Source organism: Falco biarmicus, chromosome 5 (assembly GCF_023638135.1).
Source record: "Falco biarmicus isolate bFalBia1 chromosome 5, bFalBia1.pri, whole genome shotgun sequence".
Lineage (NCBI taxonomy): Eukaryota > Metazoa > Chordata > Aves > Falconiformes > Falconidae > Falco > Falco biarmicus.
The window spans coordinates 66794468-66818471 of record NC_079292.1 but is presented as its reverse complement, the minus strand read 5'-3'; the positions used below and the strand labels follow the sequence as shown (position 1 = coordinate 66818471).

Sequence of the window (24004 nt, the reverse complement as noted above, 5' to 3'; positions counted from 1 at the left end):
TCTTTAAGCAAATTGCTCATTAAAAAGAAAATCGGGAGTCTCAGAGCAGCTAATGTAACCTCTACCTACATTTGTTGCATCCAGTCATTACAACCACAGCTGATTAACAGCAATAGTTTAAAACAAACTTTGCTTAACAGTGAGGTTTCTTTTCCCCTTAGGCTGCCAACAGCTTTCCCGTATATAATCTCATTTTCCAACATCAAGTCTCATCTACCAGGCTGGCTATAATAGCCCTTTCATTTCATTATTTTTTAGTGCTTAGTCACCTAAGTACGTCTTCTCTTGATATTTTTATTCAAACAGTAGAATCTGGAGTGCATGAAGCCCCAGAGTGAAAAGAGAGCCACACACTGGAGCAGGCGGCTGGCTTGTCAGCTCAGGCAGCTCCTTTCCTGACACCTATTTCCCGTGAGCATGGGAGCAGCAATGTACCGCTGGCTGTGTTTCCTGAAGGGCCGGGAAGGGAGGACCCATTTCACTCTCCAGTCATATCCCCAGACACTGCTGACAAGGATCAGATGGCAGGTTGCCATCCCTGAGGGCTGCGCGGGGTGGACAAACCCCTGCCACCCTCCGTTCTGCCTCTGGTCTGCCGAGAACTCCCTTCTCAGCCAGTCTCACAAGTCTTATACATTTCCCATATGTCTTCTCATTTTCTTTTTATTTTCTTCTTACTGTCATTGCCAAAGTCATCCTTCCACCCCCCTTTCTCTTTTTCTGTATTTTTCTAGTTCCCGTCTGTCACAGGTGGAAAAGAAAAACCAAACAATGAGATACTGCCAAGCTCAACGTATGCAGTTCACCAAGCACAGGACAGGCTGTGTGAGGAGAAGCTACACACATGGGCACATACATGCACACGCAGAATTAACTGAGACCTTCACCGTGCACAGTGAATTGGCACAGTCAAGCTCAGGGGAATGTGACACTTGCTCTCTCCAACCTGCCTCTGTGTTGGGCTCTGGGAAGCAGCTCAGCACCAACATATGATGGTTCCACCTTAAGCGATCTGCTTCCATGAGGTGTTGGACATCTTCAAAGCAATGACTCCCCCCAGTCTCTATTACTCTCTAAAGCTGGGGGACTTAACAGCCAGATGTCAACACAGGTCATCAGCCAAATCTGTCAACAATACCACTTTCCCAGCCGTTTCAGATATTGCTCTTCAGTCACTTGTTGATTCAGCCTGTCCCAAGGCTCATCACACTCAGGCATTTGCATTATCCTACCAGCCATAGATCATTACACTCAGTAACACAACCCTTGATCAAGGTAATGATCATAATGGCTCTGTAATACCATTATTTATAAACAAGTATATAAATAAATGTGTGCCTGTGGGTGTTTAAGCCTTGTTTTGTGTTTACTTAACATCAAATCGCAACTGTTTGCTGTAAAAGACAATGATAAAGTATATCCTGCTTGCCTTTTCCTTTGGATAACCTTGAAGTGTGTGCATAAACGTGCATCTGTTCCAGCTTTCCATGGGTTGGACTCAAAGAATGCCAGCTAACGGCCATAGAGGTGATCCAAGAGACATGTCTCCCCTGACCATTCCTATCAGGAATCGCTTGTTCAAAACAAGTCCCACATCCTGCTAATTCATTTTCAAAACATGTTTCTACTCTGACAGATCCCTTGCAGAGAGAATCTGTGACCAGTTTGCAAATCAACCTTCCCTTCTGCATTTAACACCAGTGAATTGCCAAATCCCTTAAAATGTAGCAACTGCCATTTTCCGACAATATTAAAGAGAAGGAATCTCTTAAAGAAAAGCAGGGAGGAGAAAGGGGTTAGTATTTGATTTTCTCCTTGTATCTGGGCATTTGTATTGTCTTCTCCATGGTGGTGATTTTTCTGATTGAAAGCTGTTTCCTGTTTATTCAGTTGACTGTCAACAACAGCTTTGAGTGATCAGCAGCAGACATCAGGGCAGCTGGAAGTCAGGCAGAAGCAGGAGGACAATCAGGTGCCCAAATTTATTTTCCCATAGTTGTACTGAATGCTCCAAAGCACTTTCCTTCTTTCAGATAAGTTTGTCTCTATCTGTGTTTGCAGAGATTGTTCCATTTATATCATATAGACAAATGTGACAATAATAGCTGCCTGAGTTTTCAGACAGCCTGAAAATTGGGAAGATTCATGAACTTATTAATCTTAAAAGGAATAATAAATGGTAATCATCAGGCATCAATGTTAAATAATATAAAGATGTATTACCTTTGCTTATCAAAGCAGGCAAGAATGAGAGGTGTGATCAGAGATGATGTCAACAGCAGAACTGAGATGTTCTGCAGGACTGTACAATCTGGTACCACAGCTATAGTATGATCTTTACATGGACTTTGCTTGTAACTAGGTTTTCAGAAGATATTATCACTTGTGTATTCTACGTAGGACATCATGGAGCAGTTATTTCATATGTTGTCCTATATAGCTGAGTTGTTTCAGCTTTTCACAAGGCTATTTTGGGACTTACCGAGAGCTGAGCAGAAGACGTACAGCTCCCCTTCTTTTCAGGTCCCCTTCCATGAGCAGAACTATTCTCTCTTCTATCTTCTTCTGTACTACCCACATTCACATTTGCCGTTCACAGGCTGTCTCTGAAGCTTTTCCATGTAGTATCTCCAGGAGCTCATGGGGGAAGCAGTAGCAGATGGGTTCCTTGCATCAAAGGAATTGCCATCTGTCATTTCTTTTCCCAATTTTGTACAATGCTGGCAACCATTTGATTGTTTCTTCTGTTCTCCCTTGATCCTCTGCTGCCCAGTTGGGCAAACAAAGGTAGGCAAATAGCAGCATCCCTCTTGCCTTGTTGCCTGGTTATACCAGCAACTCCTTCTAAGCAACAGTAACATTCAGCACCCAAAGGTGGTTATAACCACACTTCACAGACTTCCCATGCCAAGGTCCAAATGCTACACGTTCAGAATCTCCTAATCATCCAAGAAGGAATGAAAAAAGCCTCAGGAGACAACCCCACAGAAACTCCCAATTAACTTTATCCCCCTTCCAAACATATCAGGAAAGGCTCTGGCACTGTGGGATTGGTTTACTCTACTCTTAGACAGTTATAGCTAGATACATTCATATAGCTGTTGTTAAAATACAACGTGATACCTTCCTGCATATCATCATTGACAAGACTTTCTTTTGAAAGAAAAATGCTTCATCCCAAAATCTTACTGTGTTTCTCACCAGGAGACCTCTAGGAATTCAGTCATATTTTCTGGTCTGTAAGGTCAGGGTTGGCAACTACTAATCTGCAGGTGTAGTTACAGTCCATCTCTCCTGGACCTCAAAGGTTCATTCAGCAATTGGGGGTTTTTGTTTTGTTTTGCTTTTTAAAATAAAGGTCTTGCTTGTGAGCAAAAGCTGGAACCAGATACCAGCAAATTTTGACCTGGCTCAGAAAGAATAAGACAAATAAAAATAGCCCCAAATATTGTGGGAAAACAAACCGCAAAGAAAATATCCTTAGGATTCTTTATGGGTTTCAATTTTTTTTTAAGGATCAGATTTGACAATACAGATTTCACATGAAATAATTTTATCCAGTTCTTTTTTCAGGTATTCCAATCCTTGTCTGTGTGTTAAATAATGTAATTATTATAAGAAGCATTTATAGTATAAATGCAATTATTAAAAAAAAAAACTTCTAGAGAGATTTTAAAGTAGTTAAGCTTGTGATACCCTGTTTTATGATAAACCAACCATTTCATCCAAGACATACAAAGCGTGAGTGGGAAATGTCATACTGAAGTCAATCTGCAGTTGAAGATCTTAATCTCCTAATTGTGCTTTGACTTTTCTCTTACCTGAGGAAAATAATTGTAGCTTTGATCTACATGCTTTCTTTGTAAGCCTTTATTTTAGCATTTTAAATACACCCCCCCTGTATTAGGTATTTTGGCAGAAGTCTAATGAAACCCAGTTTTATAGGATAGTGTCATAAATCTGGCACCTTTCCCAAATACCACACTCACTTAATAGAAACACAATGCAATTTTCTTTGTATGTTCTGCATTCATTGTAATGTGTGTTTTGCAGCTGTATTTGAGAGAAGGCCATAACCAACTATTCCTGAGTGCTAAAATATTAGCTTTTAGCTTTTTTAAAAAAGCTGAATCGTACGTCTTTTTTAGTGTCTGAATCGTATTTTACTAATATTATCAACACAGCATTATAATTAGATTCCACACAAAAATTTCAGTTTCTCTCTCAGCCATCATCTGTAAATGTTTTTAGTCATTGATGCATGATACGGAATGCAAGGCAAATGCTAACTTTAGCAGAAATAAGTGCTCTTTGAAGCTATGTGTAATAGGTGCACTGCAGATACCAGGCTTGCAGTTTCAAGACAAGGCACATTGTTAAATACAAATTTGTTCCTCTCCTACACTAACCACTTCTGAGGAGAACAATCAGTATAAATGGGGCCATAAGCTGCAGTTTGTTTATTTCAGTCAGCTCCTATTTCAAACAGTGGATCTACCTATTAATCTAATTTTGCCAGCTGATTTGGCACATACTGTGATGATAGGAGGAAGCCCAGGAACTGGGTAGCTCTGCACTCACTCCAAAGATGGGACTTGACATAATAAAAGGAAGGAGAAGAATGGAGGAATAATGTATAGCTTCACTGCACTTCCCAGAAAGACACTAAAGGTGATTGAGCAAATGATTTGCGAGAGTCTGGGAAAAAAAATAATAATCAGGTTTAAGAAGTAGAATTGCCAAGAAAAAAGGGATTGGACCTGCCCCTTTCTGCTTTAAGGGGAGCAGCTGGCTGGGTGGGTAAGTGGCAGTGGGAGGTTTGGGTCACCTCTGCCAGAGCAAAAAGCTGCTGTTGAGTGGAGGGACCGGGTGCTCCAGGCAGTAAAGCCCCTGGTTAATCTCCACAGGTACATTCTCATCTTGGGGGATCATTACTGACGGCTTGATGGCAGCGTGACAACTTTGTGCTGGGGTGCTGGGGAGCAGTAGATGGGCTGTCTGGCAGCCATGGGGAGGACCCCCATGCATGCAGGGCACCAGCCTGGTGCTGAGCTGGTGGGGACCATGGGAGGGAGGTGGCCATTCCCAAGCAGGGAGAGCTAGGGGCTGTGGCCAGCAGGCAGGCTCTGAGGAGTTTGAATTCGTGCAGGTTTTGGCATATTTCTGCTTAAAAAACCCTCAGCTGTTGTGAAGGCAAAACCCCAACATGCTGTTATTATGCTGGATTTGTGTTAAATATGGCAAAGTCAACTGTGTGTAGTGAAGAAACTGCCTGATCTGATTCTGCTCTTTGGGAATGAAAAATGTTTGGACAAAGAGCAGCTGATCACGCATTTGTATGACTTTGTTGATGCCTCTGTAAAGAAATGATTGTGGGCCTTTTGGAAGAGGATGTTCAAAATGATCTTGAGCAGGGTCAAGGTGCAAAGTGCAGCCAGGAAGCAGTGGAGACTGTCCCATCGCTCTGCCGAAGCTCAGAGAGCGGAAGTGGAGCTGAACTTGTCACTGCTGGAAGGTTCCAGTCTCCTAAAAACAAGCTGCCTTGCTTCTCCACATCACCGGGCTCTCAGTAGGCACAGCACTGGGGGCCTGGCTTTCCAAGGCTCTGGCAAAAGAAGGTGTTTCAGGATATAGTTATGTGGTCCTCATATCTCATAACAATCTGCTGCCCTAGATGGCTGGCTACTTTGCAGTTTGCCTGAGCCCCAGCTGTAGTGGTTTTCTGGGCAAGGACGTTTTTACGGTTCATCTAAGATAAACCACGTTCTCCCTTCTCCTCCCAGTTTTAAATTTGGCTGATAAAGAACATTTTGCACCATGACACTAATTTATCTAGGCTAAATTGCTGAGAAGCTGTTTGGACAAAGTATTCTAGGTGGACAGATCTTCCTTGTGTCACAGAAAAGTGCCTAGTAGTTTAAATAGGTGTAATAATATTTTCTGTGCTTTTTTCAACCTTTTTTTTTTTTTTTTTCTGTACTATGTCTCTGTATAGAGTGGCAGAGCTGTGTCTTGGGTCTTGAGCCCAGGGGCAATGCTGTCAGTTAAAACTCAGCTGATGTCTGTGAACCTGAATCAAAACTCATGTGCAACACTCACCAAAAGCAGCACCCTTTCAGTCTGAGGTGGTATTATTCACTTTAAAGAATAATAATTCACATTCTTTGCATAGTCTGTATTTTTTCTGTACTGTAGGTATCAGTTTGCTACTTAGTTTTAGTTGACTATGTTTTCTAAATGTCCTTATAATTTATTTTTGGTAGTTTTCTTGTAAAACTAGTTTTTGGTTCTCTAACCCCTGCTCATTACACACAAAACATTCTGCCAACTGTTTTTGTACAGTCCTTTTTTTTGTGATTTCCTTGTTGAAGTGTTCTGTTTTATCCCATTCTTCCTTTAGGCTTCGGTATGCTCTACATTAGTGGGTTTCGACCTTTTCAGGTTTTGGGGCCCAAAATTATTCTGGTGGGGATACAGGATGCTATACACCAATTTTAAGTCCACTTGATAATAGGCTTTTTTAAAAAATACTGATTTATTTACCTTTGCAGACCCTTTAAAGGTTGCTCACAGAGGACTCACATGAGGACACTGCTGTTTGAAAACCTTTCTTCTGAATATTGACACTCATGTTAATCACCATAACATCATTACTTTTCATTATATGCATTATTGCTTATTAGCTCCTGTGTTTAGTTTCCCTTAATATTCTCTATAAACTAATTTTCTTAAAACCTATTACTATTTCTATTGCACTAGGATCTTGAAATATCTTTTTAAATTTCATTTTCTCCTCAGTGACTCCCTTTTATCTCTTGGCTGGTCATTCATTACAAATGTGGTGCTTATATTCAGTACTTAAGAAGACCTGGCAATATAACAGCTACTTGTTTATTTCCAAACCAGACCCAGTACAGTTGCCATACTGCCTTCCCTCAGTGCTTTTCTCCTCTTTTCACTTTCAGGAAATCCATCCCATTCTTACTAACAGTGACAGATTGGTCCTCATAACTTTTTTTTTTCCTTTGGCCACTCTAGCAAGTCTGCCAAACACCACTAATTAGCAGTTGTTAGATATGGGCTCCAGTCCTCAGAGGTGTTCCATACACATGTTTCAAAGCGCTTTCTGTGTATGTGTAGGTGCAGAGATTCAGCCATCTGCAATATGGTAGAGGGTGGCTTTCACAGCAGCGCTTCTACTAAGATGTAGAACCAGTAGTTCATTTCATATAGCTCACTAAATGCTTCTTTGAGCTGCAATTTGGATAATATTCTCTTGAGCAAGATCTGAACTGTAGCATTTTGCCTGTCCTTGAATATCTGAATGTCTCAAAAAATGTGTAAACAGAACAGCATTTTTTGGTACTGGGCCCTACTATCCTTAGTTTAAGATTCCTAGTAGTATCCCATGCCAGGAATTCGAAGGGCAATTTCTGCCCATGAAATGGATGCAATCAGAAGGAGGCTTGTTTTATGAGGGTATGTTGAATGTCACTAAATGACTACAGACTGGTTTGAAATATTCATGTGAAAGGGGTGCATGAGGGCAAAATAAAGGAGAAATAACAGTTCAGAGTGATATGCCAACCTTTAGTAAGATCAGGGCATGTTTTTTGAGCTGGGGGAGGCAGAAAATATGAGTATTGTAGCAGGACTTAAACCAATATGAGGTGATGCATGCCTGAGTGGTGAGATTATTTTTAAATGCCCATATCATTGTTCATAGCTGTCTGCACTGATAAGTAGGCTCCGAAAGGTACCACATCTGCGACTGAGACCAGCACTTTGCTGGCACCACTGTACGGTCACTTGAATCCATACATTGTTATGTAAGCAAGAAGTCTCCATCAAATGAGGTCCCGTTACTTCAGTTATGAGATCCTCAGTAGAGAATGACCACCTTTGGGTCATACTGCAACACTTCCTTCTTTAATGATGTCTTTTCCTATAACTAAGATGCTATTTATGGGGCTATCCATCTTTTCTTGTCTCCACAGAGTCAGGAATGAGGTGAATCAGAGCTCCTTATACTGGGGAGAAGAGCTTGAGTATATTTCAGATCCACCAGTGACCTGAGTAGTCCATTATAAATATAGATGGAGGAGTCTCAACAGTAGAATATAGATGCTAGTTTAAAGGCCTAAGAAAAGGCATGGATGTGAAAGGCGGGATTCATTTAATTAAATGTATATATATGTCTGAATGTATATATCTATGCTGGCCATGCCAGGTCCTCTGTAGTCAGTGGAGAGAAACTGACAATTGGGGACTTTTAAAAGAAGATTTTTAAAGAAGCAGACTTCTACAACAAAGACAAATATCACCAAAGGAGCAAGATTTGATAATGGATATGTTTAGTAGGCAAGGCGCCAGAATAAACTGGTGCTAAGTATAGCAACTCATGGGCATGCTGGGTGTTTTCAATTTAGAGTTGCTGCAGGACCTCCAGTTTACAGATGCTTCCCTACAGTCACTGTGAACTTCTGCACAGTGCACAATAGCTGGACTTCATTCTTGTGAGGTATTGCAGAAAAACTGACACATTCTAACAGGCACACTCTGGGGTGCAGATGTTCAGACATGTGGTGAGGCTGCCCTTGGGTTGTGAGATTGCCAACTGAATGATGTTAAATGGAGTGACATCAAGGCTAGATTAGCTATGGGCATCTGGTTGCTTCAACCTGATTCCACACTGTTCTTGACCCAACCGCTCATTTTCAGTGCTGGTTTTAAGCTGGTTTTTTTGATCCGTTCCTGAATGCGTGTTCACCAAAGGCTTGCTTGCACGGTGGCCTAGATTGAAAGCTGAGGAAGACAGCTAAACTAGAACTTGTAAAAAACTTGAGACAATATTTTGCTCCTGCTTTGGGTTTGTTTTGGGTTTTTTTTCCCCCTTTTCTAATTTATGGAACCTTCCATCTTCTTTTAAGAAAAGGAGGTTGAGGTTAGGCATACAGTTGGGGTACTGGTGTTTTCCTCTCTGTTTTGACACTCAGTCATTGACGAGAGCCACTCACTCCCCTTCTCTATTAATATTCATACTTGTTTCTTTCCTATTACAATTCATGCTTGTTTCTACAGTAGAATCTATTAAAATGTGCATTTCTGGAAGCTGCTTTCAAGCTACAAAATTGACAGAACCTCTATTACTTTCCTTGCTTCTGCCATTTATGTTCTAGGCAATAAGAAGTGTTTACGCAGGCTAGATTACAATGTGTTAGTTATGAATGCATGCATATGTATTTATAAAGTAAGTCTATGTTACATGCTGTATGCGTATATTGTATAACTAGTGTCAGTGCTTCCATTTCCAGATCTCAAAGCACTTTGCTGAGGAATCTAAACATTTTTACCTCATTTTTAGACAAGGGAAGCGGAGGCAGAAAGGGATGTGGCTTGTTTAAAACCACATTGTTAATGTGGTCAGCAAGAAAGGGAATCTGTCTTTGATTTTCAATACAGTGCTGCACTGGTGGGCAGCAATATCCATCTTGTACACGTAACTTTTTTTTTTTAAAAAAACCCTTCCTTTTCATGGAAATTTTAACTCAATTGTTAAATTTTAAAGACTTTATGTTGCTGTTATTTTAGAAAGAAAAAAAAAGAGATGTTTGTAGAGTGTGAAAACCCAGTCCTGCTAGTATCTAGAGCCAAACCTGGTTGATATCAACGGGATCAGGTCTCTGTTTGCAGGCCAGAGTTTGAAGAAATGGTAAACTTGGGCTGACTCCTAGCACCAAACAAAAAAGGCTGTGCCATGGGACATTAGGCCATCGATCCAGGATGAACTCACTCTTCCAGTTCAAATATGTAAAATGCCCCTAATCCGGTGTGCTAACTTTTTACTGGCGGCTTTGTATGAGATCAGTTACTGTCTGTCTGCACCACTCTAATTTTATGCTGGACAAGTAGCATCTGTCTTTCTGCAGCCAGCATAAAGCCAGTATAAAACTGACATAATCTATGCATTAGGCCCCCCAGTTAATTTGGCAGAAAAACAATGGTGTGGCCGCCTCTGATCTGCATCAGTTCTGCCCTGCTGTCTAACCAGCAGCGCAGGTCTTGCACTAGCGGTCATGCAAGTGCGGCCTTAGCTCGATGCCCCAATCCCGCCGCTGTTTCACATCCAGGTTTCCTTGCCCATTCCCATGTGCATTCATCGGGGACAGGGCAGGGAGCAGGGAGCTCTTCCTTCCCAGCTTCCCGAAGAGGCAGGGTACCACTCGAGGCTGCGCAGCTGCTCCCGCGGTGTGCTGGGCTGCATCTCCCTTCCCGCTTCCAGCAGCGCCGCCGCTAACGCGCCCATCGCCGCAACGCGCTACGAAAAGCCGAGAGGCGCCGAAACGGCAGGGCGGCGGGAGCCCCGGGGCGGCGGAGCGCGGAGAGGGGGCCCGGCGGCGCCAGGAGCGGCTCCGCACACGCGGCCCTGCACACGCACACGCAGCTCCGCGCACGCACACGCGGCCCCGCACACGCAGCCCCGCGGCGGCCAGCACAGGGTGGCGGCCCGGCCAGCGGCGCTGCGGACTCCGGCTGCCCCCGCCTCGGCTGCCTCTGCCCGTGCCCCCGCGCCTCGGAGCCGCGTCCCCGGTTCCCCGGCGGGGAACGCCGGACCTGGCGACGCTGTCCTCGTGAAGCGCGCAGGGGAGGGACCGGGCGGGGGGGGGGCGGCGGTGCCGGCTCCCCGGGAGGAGGCGGGCGCCAGCAGCAGCATCTCCCCGGCAGCCGCCGCACGAAGGCGCCTCCCGGCCGCTCCACCCGCCGCCCCGGCCTCCAGCGCGCCGCCGCCTCCCCGGGCAGCGGGGGCTCGGCCCGCCCGGCCCAGGCGCCCCTGCCGCCGGCAGCCGGGGCCGCCGCAGGGCCGGGAGAGGCGAAGGCGGCCTCCCCGCCTCTCGGGCGGCCGCGGGGAGGGTGGGGGGCGGCCCGCGGGTGCGGCGGGGCGGCGCGGCCCCGCGCTCGGCGGCGGCTGCCGCAGGCGGCCCCGGTCGCCATCCCCGTCGCCACCGCAGGCCGCCGGCGGCGGTGCCGGTGCCGGTGCCGCCCCTCGGCCGCGCCCGCCCCCTGGCTGCCTCGGCGGCGCGGCGGCGCGGCAGTGCCGGCGGGGCTATGGCTGCGGAGGAGGTGCTGCAGGGCGCGGACCATTACAAGAGCGAGATCGAGCGGCTGACCCGGGAGCTCTCCGAGACGACCCACGAGAAGATCCAGGCGGCGGAGTATGGGCTGGTGGTGCTGGAGGAGAAGCTCACCCTCAAGCAGCAGTACGACGAGCTGGAGGCGGAGTATGACGGCCTCAAGCAGGAGCTGGAGCAGCTGAAGGAGGTGAGCGATCCCAGGCTTTTGTCTCTCCCCGCTGCCCCGGGGCGCGCAGCCCCGCCGGGTGCGGGGGGGGGGCGAGGACACTCCACGCGTGTCCCTGCCCGGAGCCCCGGGCCACCCCCTGCAGGTGAGCGAGCAAAGATGCCCGGGCCCGGGGGCGGCTGCGGGGATTCGTGGGGTGGGGAGAAGGGGTTTCCCGGGGCCGGAGGATCAGCCGGGACCGCGGAGCTTAAGGACGGATTACACGAGATTGCAACCCCCCTGCCCTGGGAAATTTCCCTGGAGCCGGGGCCGCGCTCCAGCCCCCGCCGGCGGCGGCCACAACTTCTGGCAAGGGGCATTTGCAGCAGCGGAGGGTACCGCCGGCCGCACCTGCATCGGCCACGGCTTTTTTAGGAAGAGGAGATGAAACAGCCCGTGGGATGATTGCTGAGCAAACCCAGTGTGTGAGGACTCGGGATCTGTGTAAACACTTGTCTGCAGTGCGCGAGGAGGGAGACGGTTCCTTTCGAAGTTATTTATAGACCCGCTTTATTCTGCCAGTGGGGGGAATCGCTGTCACTAAGGGGGGGTGAAGCAGCTATTCAGTAGTCTCGAGGTCACCCCCCATCAGTGGAAATTAAACTTCTGCGTCATGCTGAAAGGATGAAATATTTGAGTGGAGGGGTGGTTTTGCTTTATCTTTCAAGTGTGGTTTTGTAACATCCAAAAAGTATAAAGTGGGCGAGGGCAGCAGCTCACCTTTCAGCTTTGCTTAAACGTGACTCTGAAAAACCGTCGCTTTTCCCATGGTCATCGTCAGGGGAAGGAACTTGAGAGCCGTACAGTGCACAGGCACGGCAGCTGCCGAGGGGGGGGGCGGGGGGGGGGCGTACACACGTCTGCAGCACGCATCTCTAGGGTTTTTGGGGGGTTATGCTACCTTAGAATGGAACTGCTTACATATTTTGTAAAGAGAAGAGGAAGTGTCACACGGGTAGGCTTCCAAATTTGAAAGGTATCCTTTCGTTCTACAAAAATATATTGCTGTATAAAAGGAACAGAAATTCTGGTCAATTAGAAATTATGAACATAGTCTATACTGAGGGAAGCCACTTAACAAACTTAGATTATATAGGTACATATTCTTTTGAATACAAACTGATGCACTTTTAGAAGTATTTTTAATAAAATAAAGGTTTCATTTTACTTGCAGGTAAATGAGTTATGCTACAGACTTGGTTCAGTGTCCAGAAGAGTTGAAAAAATTATATTTTCAGTAAGAATAAAACTGTTTTTCAGAAAAACCTATTCACCTTCTTAAACTTGATCTCTGGCTCCCTACCTCCTCACCACCCCCACCCCCCACCCCCCCCTACCCCCTCCCCCCCCCCCCGAACCTATGCAGTAGGCTCAAGACTTTGAAACCAGTAACCACAGGTTGAGAGAGAAAGATCCCTTGATACATAACTTACAGTGGTGTGAAGGCAGGGCTGTTCGAAAGGACCTGGCAGTAATAGAGGAACAGAATTAAGGGGGAAAAGTGCAATGCAGTTTTGGGTTGGGGGAGTGTGTGGGGGGCAATGGCGATTAGCAGAGCTGCAGCTAGCCATTAGCCCATCATAATAACGTAGAAAAGAAGACCGATCAGAAAGCAGGACGACACATGGGTGCACGTGGCCACAGGTAGAAGGGGTAGTGCAAAGAATTCCGTTGAAATTAGTAACAAGAGGGATTAGTCAACATGGTTAGCAGAAATCAAAGATGGGCACAAATTTTCTTCCATGTTCACCTCCTCTTGCAGTCAATGGGATTGCATGCTCGGCAGCCCAGAATGTCTCCCGTGGGGTGGTGCCTTCATGCTGTGCCAACCACAGCATGGAACTGAAGATATCCACAGAGAGAGGAAGAGGAGCAATCCTGTAACTTGCCTGATGCCAGGCAAGAGTGGAGCTTCTCCAGTCCAGGCCCAGAGCTCTCAGTTCCAGAGCTCTCCTTAGCTGCAGGTAGGGCATTTCTGTCCCCCACCTAGGCTGCAAGAGGTTTTTTTTCTTGCTTCTAACCTTCATAGGAGAAGCCACACAGATTCTTCTTGCACATGCAGCCCTGCAAAAGAGAATTTGCTCATATCCCTTCCTGATGCTGTAATCTGTTTTCTAGCTTCTCTGTTACCACCTCCATTATGACGTTTCTCTGAGCGCAGATCAGACTCATAACCGAGACATAAGCAAATGGTGCCTCTGATGACACTAGTGAGGCAGAATTAGCTGGTTTGGGCAAATTGCCTTGTGGAGACTTGGGGGGCATAGGTTTCGGGGCTGTAGGGTTCCATCTGAAAGCTCTCAAAGTGACGGAAGAAGTCTGAAGGTGGCTTTTTTACTAAGGCTCAGTCCAAGATGTGCGGAGGAGGGTCTTTGCGTACCTTCCCCAGCAGGTCCTATAGAGGGTGGGCTGGACAGCAGCCTGGGTCTGCATGGCAGGACATCAAAGCACCATGACTGACTAGCGGAGCTCGGAAGACACCCACTACCTCAGCGAGAATCTGTGCTTCTGCTTTTGCCTCCCTACATCTGTAGCCTCTCTGAAGTCATACTGGGGCATAGAAATGAGGCTTCAGGTTTGTGCTGAAACAAGTAGTTTATCCATTCATGAGGAATAGTAGGTGCAAGAGTGTGGGCAGGATTATGTTTAGGACTGTTACCTCTCCTTCTGTGGACCTTCTCTGAACAGATTCAGTTACTGCAGTCAAATTTTATTGAGGCAAGTCTTCATTTTTTTAACGGTTTCATTATTAAATTATTGTGTTCTGCTGTTTGGAGCTAAGCAAACAGAGCTGCCCATCTTCAACTACCAAGTCACGTCTTAGCAGTCTAGGATCTGAAGTCTTCTCCTGTGCTTCTTGGCAATTCAAAACTTCAGTGAACTTCAGCAGAGCTTTTTCCATATAGATTGCAATATAGAGCCTCAGCTATATGATTATTTCCTTTCTTGGAGAGTGAGATGGGAGAGTAAGGCCATTATAGGATGTTGAAGTAAAAGCAACTTGCAATACATTACATTAAATATTAATACTTGTACACAGGATATATGCTATCCACCATGCAATATGAATTGTTTTAGTAACCTCTGATGTTTCTTGTGCTGTATTCATAGGTCTCTGTTTTAGCCTAAGACTTCAATGTTTTGGGCCATGAGACTGACGTACATGACAAAAACTTTGAGGTTTTAGTCAGTGACCTCATAAAGGCTTCTTCTTCCAAATTAGAGCAGTTATTACACATATAAGCTGTCCAGAAAAAACTTGAGACGTTTATCAGCTACCGACCTTATGTTTTCAAAAATGAAATGAATGGCAGGAATGTGAAAAGGTATACTGTGTTCTGTTGACTTTAACAGCTTCCAGTGTTACGAAACAGGGTACTTGTGGTCCTAGGCAAGATTGTAGTGTTAAACAAAACATTATTATTTTTAAAGCTTTATTAATTTTCATAGCTTTTTTTTTTTTTCCAGTCTGTAAATGATGTTTCTGTGCCTCACAATTACATCTCACAGGTGGAATTTTGGGCCTTTGCTAAAAACACAATAGTTTTAGGGCCTCTGTTCAGAAAGTTACTTTAGCAGATGTACCTTTTAACCTGCAGTCCATAAGAATGCAGAGAATAAGACTCATTGCTAGCAGTCATGGGACTGAAGGCAGCCTGTTTTTACTGTCTAGCTGAGTTGGGAGTTTCATTACCAGCATATTTTTTGGAGAACATTTTCTAGTGGTTTTAGTATCTGTGCTCTTACATGTTCACATTGCATTTGCTGTAAGGATAATGTTTGTTGTTAGTTTTCATTCTTTTAATGAAGTGTAAAATGGCTTCATAAATATCTTCTTGCCTAGGCTATCTGCTGTAGCTGTCCCTGCTTGAGCGGGGGGGATGGATGAGATGATGTCAAGAGGTCCCTTCCAACCTCAGCTGTTCTGTGACTGTGTGATTAGTTACTGTGCACTCGCGGCCTGTAATGTTTTTAAAGGGGACAAATATCAGTTACATCCAGTCAAGATAAAATGGGGATGGAAGGCAGCTTTGGTATCCAACTCTGCAAGATATTTGGGCTTGGTAAATCCTAAACAGAGATTTCTCTTTGGGAATCAAAGAATGACCATAGCAGCTGAGCAGACCCCCAGGTTCCTCTCCTTGACTCCCTCTCTGACTAACTCAGGCAATATCTCACTTGGCTTGGCTTTTATGTATTTCATTCTACAGAGACAAAGTCTTCCACTGGATTACACATAGCACTGGCTATTTGATTTCCAGGTTGAAGATGCAGTTTGGTATTTTCTTTACTTTAAACCCTTGGTAAATTATTTGAAACCAGGCTATGGGTAAGCAGCCCTATCCATGGCAGGTCAAAATTTCTTGTTTTCTTTACCTCAGAGATGTTGTAACAATGATTGTGAAGTACTTAGTTTACTGATAGGGCTTCCACAAACACTTCTGGGTCTGTGACTGAAAAGGGTTTTTGAGGACTAGAGCCAAAGGTCTCTGGTACCTTCCTTTCTGTTCTGCTCTCCCCTGCACTGCTTTAATGCAAGTGACTCAGGCTCCATCTCTCCTCTCTTCTGACATGACGCTGCCCCTCCAGCTCCCCCACTGTCCTCTGAAGCCTCTCATGGCTGCTGCTGGAGTCACCTCTGCCTCTTCCGTCTTTGAAGTGTGCAGCTGGTGGGACTTCTCTGGATCCAAAAAGGGCAGAAGAGGGGGAGGGTTCTTATCCCAAATATGACCCTGTTACATGGGGATTGTTCTACATGCCTGTCTGCGTCACTGGATGCTTAGGAAAGTGTGAAGCAACTCATAAATCCCAATGAGGTATTCTCCCCAAAGATGAACGTGACCAAGATATATGACTTGGGAGCTGTGAACTGGTGCCATCTCAGTATATCTTTACACCTCCTTCCAGTGCCAGCGTCTGTGGGCTTGTGCTGGGCGAGGCTGAACATTTTCAGCATCTCATCCTGATCTCAACACTTTCTTCTTGGTGTCTGTTCATGTTCTGTCACTCAGAAAGGCTGTGCTGCCAAGGAACCGGCTCAGAGATGGGGACAGGGCAAGGGTGAGTGAGCTGCAGACCTGGAGGGACAGTACTCAGATACTCTCTACAGTGTGGTCTCCTTCACAATGCAGCCAACACTACCTCTGTCTCTAAGGCATACACTGCTAATGGAAAAGCAGTTCATTCTGGGAGGTGCACTTATAAACAATGCCTTTGTGAGATCCAGCAGCCACTTGCAAAGCTTTTGTTCAGTTATTACAGGCTGGGGACTGACTGGCTGGGGATCTAGTCTATAGCAAAGGGTTTGGGGATCCTGGAGGACAGCAAGCTGGACATGGGCCAGCAGTGTACCCTGACATTGAAAAAGCTGACAGCATCCTGGCCTGCTATTAGTGGAAACATAGCCAGAAAGCAAAGTGATTAATCACTTTTAAACTGGCACTTGTTAGACCCCACCTAGAAAACAGCATCCAGTTTTGGCCTTCCCTAATACAAGAAAGACACTGATAAACTGGGTTCAGTGGAGGACCATCAAGAAGATGAAGAGCTGAAGCACTTGTCCTATGAGGAGAGGCTGGGGGGGCTGAGCTCCTTCAGGTTGGAAAAGAGAAGGCTGTGGGGGACCCAGCAGCAGTTGCCCATACCTGCAAGGAGGTTATTGAGAAGACAGAGCCAGGCTCTTCACAGCAGTGGATGGTGGGAAGAGAGGAGGCAACTGACAGAAACCGAAACTAGAGAGGCTCAGACTGGATTTAAGGTAGAACTGTTTCTCCTTGAGCACAGGCAGTGCCACAGGTTGCCCAGAGAGGTTGTGCAGTCTCCTTCCGGGGGGGTTTTCAAGCCCCAGCTGGATACAGCCCTAAGGAACCCTGTCTGAACTCGGAGCTGACCCTGCTGTGAGCTGGAAGTTGGACTGGAGAAGAAAGGAGGCAGACAGCAAGGGACCTTGGACGATGCAAGGTAGGGGGTAGGATGCAGGATAAGATGCCCACTGTGCCCAGTTAAATTCCAGTAGCAGCTTGCTGTGAGCAACCCAATATGTAACAGCATGCTGCCTGGAAACAGTGACCATTAGCAGAGCCATAGCCTCACTTCATGCTTGAATTTCATTTTCTCTTGCCTGTCATTAAGCCTGCGTTGGCCTGGGGTTACTAAGGGTGCAGTTTGATGTGCTCGTCTCCCAGCAAGACAACCCTACATCTCCCTTTGTCATTCGTGCTGGTGTTCTGGCTTTCAACTGTTTATACTGTCACACCAGGGTAGAAAACTGGCCTCAGTTAAAAATAACCGAGGAGGGGGTGTATGCTGTCTGTAACCCAGATTGGTTGCATGATCTGGTTCACAATACTTTCCCGTAAACTGTTTTACCTGTATTGCCAGAAAGTCAGCACGAGGATAGAAATGAATGCTGAGGAAAGGGGGACGGTAAACAAAAAAAATTTTTTTTTTTTAAAATCTGCTTAAACAGGTACTGATGTTACAGGAGATGCTGATCAAATTATGGCAGGATCGCTTCCTCTAAGAGGAAATGAATCCTCTGCACTATCCTACAGAAAGCATAAGCAGCTGAAATCATCTTAAGGGAAATTAGGGCTACTGTTGGAGCTTTGGCAGCATGCAAAGAAAAATGTTGATGAACTTTTTTTCCCCCCCCAGAGACCTATATTGCCAGTTGCTCTCAGTAATTGTGTTGCATCCTTATGAGCCAGTACATGTGATTTTAGTCCTCCTACACTAGCCAATCCTTAAACAATGATAGTCAGATTTAAACACCGGGGCTCACATACCCGCAAAATAAATCTAAATAGAATTCAATTTGTTGTCTCCCAATAGTTAAATTGTTTTCTTAATTTCACTCTTTCATCTAAAAAAATCTAAGAAATTCCTCTCTAATCTGAGGGATTCTGATTGAATCAGTCAGTCATCTGGGTTGAACTCCTCAGAGATAACTGGAAGTTGCAATTAGATTTTGTGTCTTGAAAAAGTTAATTTTCCATAGATTTTCTAGAAAATGGTGGATTAGTACCAGATCTGAAGTGACTGACCGACGTGTTAATGGGTGAGCCAGACATTATTATTGTGAACTACTTCCTGTCCAAGGCTCAAAAATGTAACATTAGGGCTCACTGAGGAGATTTCAATATAAAGGTCCACATCTGTTTGTAATTAGGCCTTTTGTAATGGATTTAAAAAAAAAATTGCTGCCATCTTTCCATCTTCCTTTAGGTGAAATATTTTTCCTTCCATTCTGCATTGCACTGTGGATTTTCTTTCTAAGTGGTATGCATGCAGTCTGTATGCACATCAGTCAGATTGAACATTTGGCTTTATTGAAAGTGCAACTAGGGACAAAACACTGGTGGAGAAATAAGGTTTGGCATAAACCAGTAATTTGTGAACATTTATCATGGTAAAACGAGGAGCATTCTCAAAGTCAGAGCAGATTTGCAGCTGAGTGACTTTTATATACCTTATGCAGTTGGCAGTTGGAGGAAAATACATGAAAGATCATATTTTTCTGGATGCATTGAGGGCTTCTAGAAGAAGAGCTCTCTTCTTGGAACAACCTCTCAGTTTTCCAAATGGGCTCAAATACATTTGTTCTTCAGCACCTCGTTTTCACTCATGTTTTTGCATTGTTCAGCATATGGACAATGGGAATAAAATCTTCTTCCTGTATCCCTCATGGCTCTGAAACATTGTAGGGCTTTGGCTGCACAGTTGCCTTTGCTATAGATTTCTCTTCCATATTTGTCTGATACCTGAGGGGATAATGTTTAATTCAATACAGTTCTCTACTGTCCATTTTTTTATTTGGGATGATTTAAATTTATAATGGCAGAGACTGAAATGCATGCATTCATTTCTGCTGAACTGTCTTACATTGGTGGTGTGACTTTCATAGCCCTGTTCCTTCCCCTTTTCCTTGTGAACTCAACAACACTATTTTATGGGGAAGGAGAGAGGGTATCTTCTGGATGTAGAGGAATTGATATGGCATGTAGAGACATGAATGTGCCCTTTGTCCCTTTATCCACTTGCATCACTAGCAGCAGATGATTGTGGAGAGAAACCTGCAATTTTTTATACTGCACTGTGAAAGCAGTCCATGATTTCTACCAGCTACAGATGGAAGTAGTTAGGGCTAGTCAGAAGGTGAAAAATGTGTCTCAGCAAGGGCAGGTGCCTAAAGCTGAAGCAAGCAGGTAGAAATTAAGCTAGATTGCAGATTAGTGTTTTAACAGCGACTCTACTTCTCTGCAGAGGGTAGTATTAAAAATAATTTTGGGATTATAATATTTGTGTTTCTGAATTTCTTTTACTATCAAAGCTTAATTAACTTAATAATTAAGAGACAAAGCAGGCCACTGTCCTAAATCTATGATTTTGGAACAGACCTATGAAAACTATTAACACCAAAAGGCTTTCACTAAGACTGAAATTGGTCCACTGCTGTTTTCTGCATCTCTCATGAGGCTCATCCCTCTCTGTCTGTAGCCGATCATTTTCTGCCTTTCATTCTTGTACAGCATTTGTCTCCTGTCCATGGTGGTGTGCGTACTTTCTAATCTTCTTTTTTTCAGTCTTTGCCCTACATCTTAATTAGTGTTGATTTGCTGCTCTGTAAGACATGGAGATGAATTGTTTATGTTAAAGACCCTTTTCATCGTTGTGTGAATGTAAGAAAACTGGCCGTTTGTGGCAGCCTAGACCTTCCATACCATGTTCAGGTATTGTGATGACTTGAAGGAATCCCGGAAATACTTAGAAATGTTGCTTTAACATGGGCTGAAAATGCAACAGCAGAGGATTTATCAGCTCTGCTTTGTAGCACCCTCACCATTAAAATCATCCTTGGAAAGATCACTTTTAAGGCAGCTTTAAAATTGCATTGGCTGCATGTGTGCACAGGAAGGAGATACCTTTTCACTTTTTTCACCTTTTTTGTGTTTTGCAAAAATCAACCCTTTTTTTTTTTTTAAAAAAAAAATAATTGTCTGGTTTCTGGGGTTGTTTGTTTATGTAACCCCAGACAGGAAAATCGATGCCCAATGAGGTTACATTAATGCACTTAGTCCTTGGGATCAGCACTGGGAGTGAGGCCCATTATCCACACAGTGCTGCCATACCCTCTCCATCGCTCCTGCTCCCCTGAATCATGCCTAATTTGCCTCTGTGCTGTACAGCTGTGTTAAATCCATCTACACAGCAAGCAGTTTTCCAGTGCTAGCACTAATATATACAATACTGTGGTTAACCAAGAAGCATAAAAGGCATCCTCAGTCACCTGAGTTAGTCATCTTGCACTTCAATCAATCACTTCTGGGGACATTTCAAATAAATTATATAAACTTCATTTTTCCTTCCTGTTGTTCTTCATCTGAGTTTGTTCATTTTTAATTTTGTGACCTCTCACAGCTCACAGGCGACATGCAGTTAGCAGGGGCAATGCCAAGAATTCAGTACACCCCTCTGGGAAGTTTATCCACACCAAACAGCTTTCCTTGGTTCCCCTAGTCCTCTGGATGGATTCAAATGTGAGTGTACTGAGAATGAACTGTGAAGGGCTGTTTGTCATCACTGACTAATCCATGGCGGGAAGCTGGAAGTTGTTAACAGTTGCAGTTATAACTTCTGTTTTGGATACTTAAGAGAAGGAGAACCGGCTCCTAGTAGTTGTAAAGCTCAGACAGGAAGATGGACAAGGACCAGCAAGCCTGTAAGTATAAATATAGGAATTTGGGTCAGGCAAAGGGAACAGGTGGCTTGGTGAAATAATTCATTTATAAAAGCTTGGCTGTTGGCCAAACATGAACACAGCATGATCTGGATTTAATCTTGCTCAGGACTGGAGTCTTGACTACTCACATCTGCAAGGCAAGATGCAGGATGCCAAACGGCACTGAATCCTGGCCAGCAAGACAGAGTTCTCAAACTTTTGACGTTTGAGTTTTAAGAGAGCTAGAGCATTTGGTAGGGGGGGTACACGGGGAGTTCACAATTGGGTTAAACTGTCTGTGTAGGCATAGGCTCTGATTCTCAATTTGACAGCTAATCCAGGATACTTAACAACTATTGTCCGACTTGAATCTATGATTCCTCTTATTCAAAATGTGCTCTCAATAGCTTGTCGTTTGTATAATTCATAGTATTAATAAAGGCAAGTTGCATTTTTTTAGGTGGATGGGAGAAGTTTTTCGAATATCCTGAATACCCCACAGAGTTTTTACAAAGCATTAAAAGGTTGTGCTGTTCTGGATAGTTCCAGGTGTCTGCACAGTAGTGGCAAACATGCAGAATTCGTCCAAGTTTAGTTGAGGAGAACAGCTGCATTCAGTCCTTTCTTTCTTTGACAACTGCATGTGATTCCCACCTACAAACAGTTAGGAAAGGTTTTATTTAAGCATCTCATGTGAAGAATGCTATCTCTAACAATATACCCTATATTCAGGGTTGGGCCTCAGGGTCATTTATAGCAGGTATGACTTGAAGACTAACGCTGAAGTCCTGGCTACTTGGGTAAATCAGAGATAAGACGGGGCAATGATTTAATTGCCAAGTCTGTGCCCACCACCTGCTGGCAAAGAGCACTGTCATCAAGAAATGTGTTATAAACTTAAGAGTTCAGGTTTCTTCCCAGCAAAGAAGGGAGAACTAGCATATCTATAATTACTGGCTTTCAAACAAGTAATCTTATTCTTGCAGCTTAATAAATTGTCATAACTCTGCTGAGCCTCAGTAACTGATCTTGTGCATGCACTTGGCTAGCCCCAAATGTGTAAGGGCAAGGCAAAAAAACCCCAAACAAAACCCAGCAGAAACCTGAAGGAAAAAGTTGTCAGCTGACAGGTATCTTCCATCTGGAGTAAGCTAAAATTGTGCACTAGATCAATTACTAATCCATAATAACTCAGACATAAAGCTGGCTCCCTGGTAACAAATTTTTAAGTAAAATGTAAGGATATGTAACAAGGACTCCTTTGTGAAATAAAGTGTATGATATATAACTATATCTAAGAGAACCAGTAGTCAGATGGAATATAATTGTGTATACCAATATGGGAGATGGAGGCATTGTGATGTCTGTTAGGAGTGCATTACTCTGGGCATCAGGTAATTCCATTTCTTGGGCCTTAGGTAAGTTGGGTTTTTTTCTGCCACTTAAGGACTAATGGTTGCCATCTGATAATAACAAAACTTTCACTTAAGATGCTGTAAGCTTAGCTGTGTAAAAATAGTAGCAAATCTGGAACAACACAGTTGAGTGGTAACATTTTTTTCCAAATGTGCTGAATTTGAAGTTACAGTGATGCTATAAATTCTTAGATGCTTACTATTCCTAAAATAAAATCCATATTAAAGTGATAGAACTGAATGATCCAATTTAGATACCTGGTAATTTGCACCCTAAAGTCTGTATTTTAGTTATCATGGAAAACATTTGGTTTGCTTTATTAAGCAGGCTGAGCAACCTTGTATTGAAACCGGTATGACTTCTTTTTGCCCACATACTTTGAAATTACAGATCGCACTTGTCTGGTGACTATATGTGCGTTTTGAGATGCACATTTAGGATCCTGGCTTTAAACTTTTTTGCTGTAGTTTATTTAATGCTGCTTCATGACTTGTGATGTCAAGTATTTTCTGTTTTCTTGCTTGGGGAGAGTTATTTATTCAAGAACAGAAAATGCAGTGATGCCTTGAGTACAGCTTTAGCACTTGGTGTTAGAAAAGTATTTTACTCACTGTTCCTTGGGCCGACATTAGAGACACTCGGTCATGCCTGTGTTTTATAGCTGTTGAATTTGCTTTTGTAGCAGATTAGACTGATGAGAGATTTAAAATGAGCATATAGGCTTTGTTTGGGTATAAATAACCCTTTCCCTGGGTATAACAGGAAGAGCTGCAGTTGAAGACCGTGCTGTACCGTTTTTATTCTGTTAAGATCTCTTATTTGCAAGGTTCTTCTTGATATGTGCCCCCTGGTTTCTTTACCAGTGAACTTGAGTTAGGCACCCACAGGTGAAGCTGGACTGGGTACTGATTTTCTTGCTGCCAAGGATCTGCTTGTTAATTATTCCACTCTGAAGAAGTGGGTTTGGAAAAGGGGATCCTGAATTCTGCCCCAAAACCTTGTGGCAGACTCTTCTCCCGCCAGGTTCCCCAGCTCAACTGTTCCCTTAGGAAAGCTCTCTGGTTAAGAGTGAAATGCCTCTATTTCAAGTCTTTTATCACTTACATTTTTAGCAGAAAGTAATCTACTGCTTGGAAAGGACTCCAAAATCTGATAAGCAACAATTTTAGGAGCTTGCAGTCCAACGCTTTGTGCTGTCTGTGGAGAAAGGAATTGCAGCTTTGCAAGTGACAGTATTATGAATAGTCAAGCACTTACCAAAGCATTGGCACTGGATGGATGTGGGGGAAAAGCCAGAGGGAGTGACTCAGCATGACCTTGGCTGCAGCCGGAGGGATGGGTCTCAGCCTGGGAGGGATCCAGCCTCAATGGCCATTGACATTGGTTGGGGTCTTCATCAGGAAGAGCCTCTGGTGAAATAAAATTCACTTGAGTAACCACCACTGGTATGTGTATGACAGGTGTCACATGTACATAGTAGTAATGAAGGCATCAGCATAAACAAGATTGTAGTTATTAAAAGCTAATTTT

The 24004-nt window shown here is 44.2% G+C and overlaps 1 protein-coding gene across 5 annotated transcripts in view; it reads left to right on the top strand.

Annotated features, from left to right (window-relative positions):
• The first annotated feature begins 7581 nt into the window (after positions 1–7581).
• Positions 7582–24004, top strand: part of BICD1 (BICD cargo adaptor 1) — a 190941-nt gene continuing 174518 nt past the window's right edge. For 4 of the 5 annotated variants that reach the window (XM_056341108.1, XM_056341109.1, XM_056341113.1 and 1 more), the window contains exon 1: positions 7582–11319. In XM_056341108.1, the coding sequence (XP_056197083.1) occupies positions 11107–11319 (213 nt within the window). In that variant the 5' untranslated portion in view covers positions 7582–11106. The remainder of the gene's footprint in view (positions 11320–24004) is intronic. The other variant, XM_056341112.1, reaches the window with a different exon arrangement.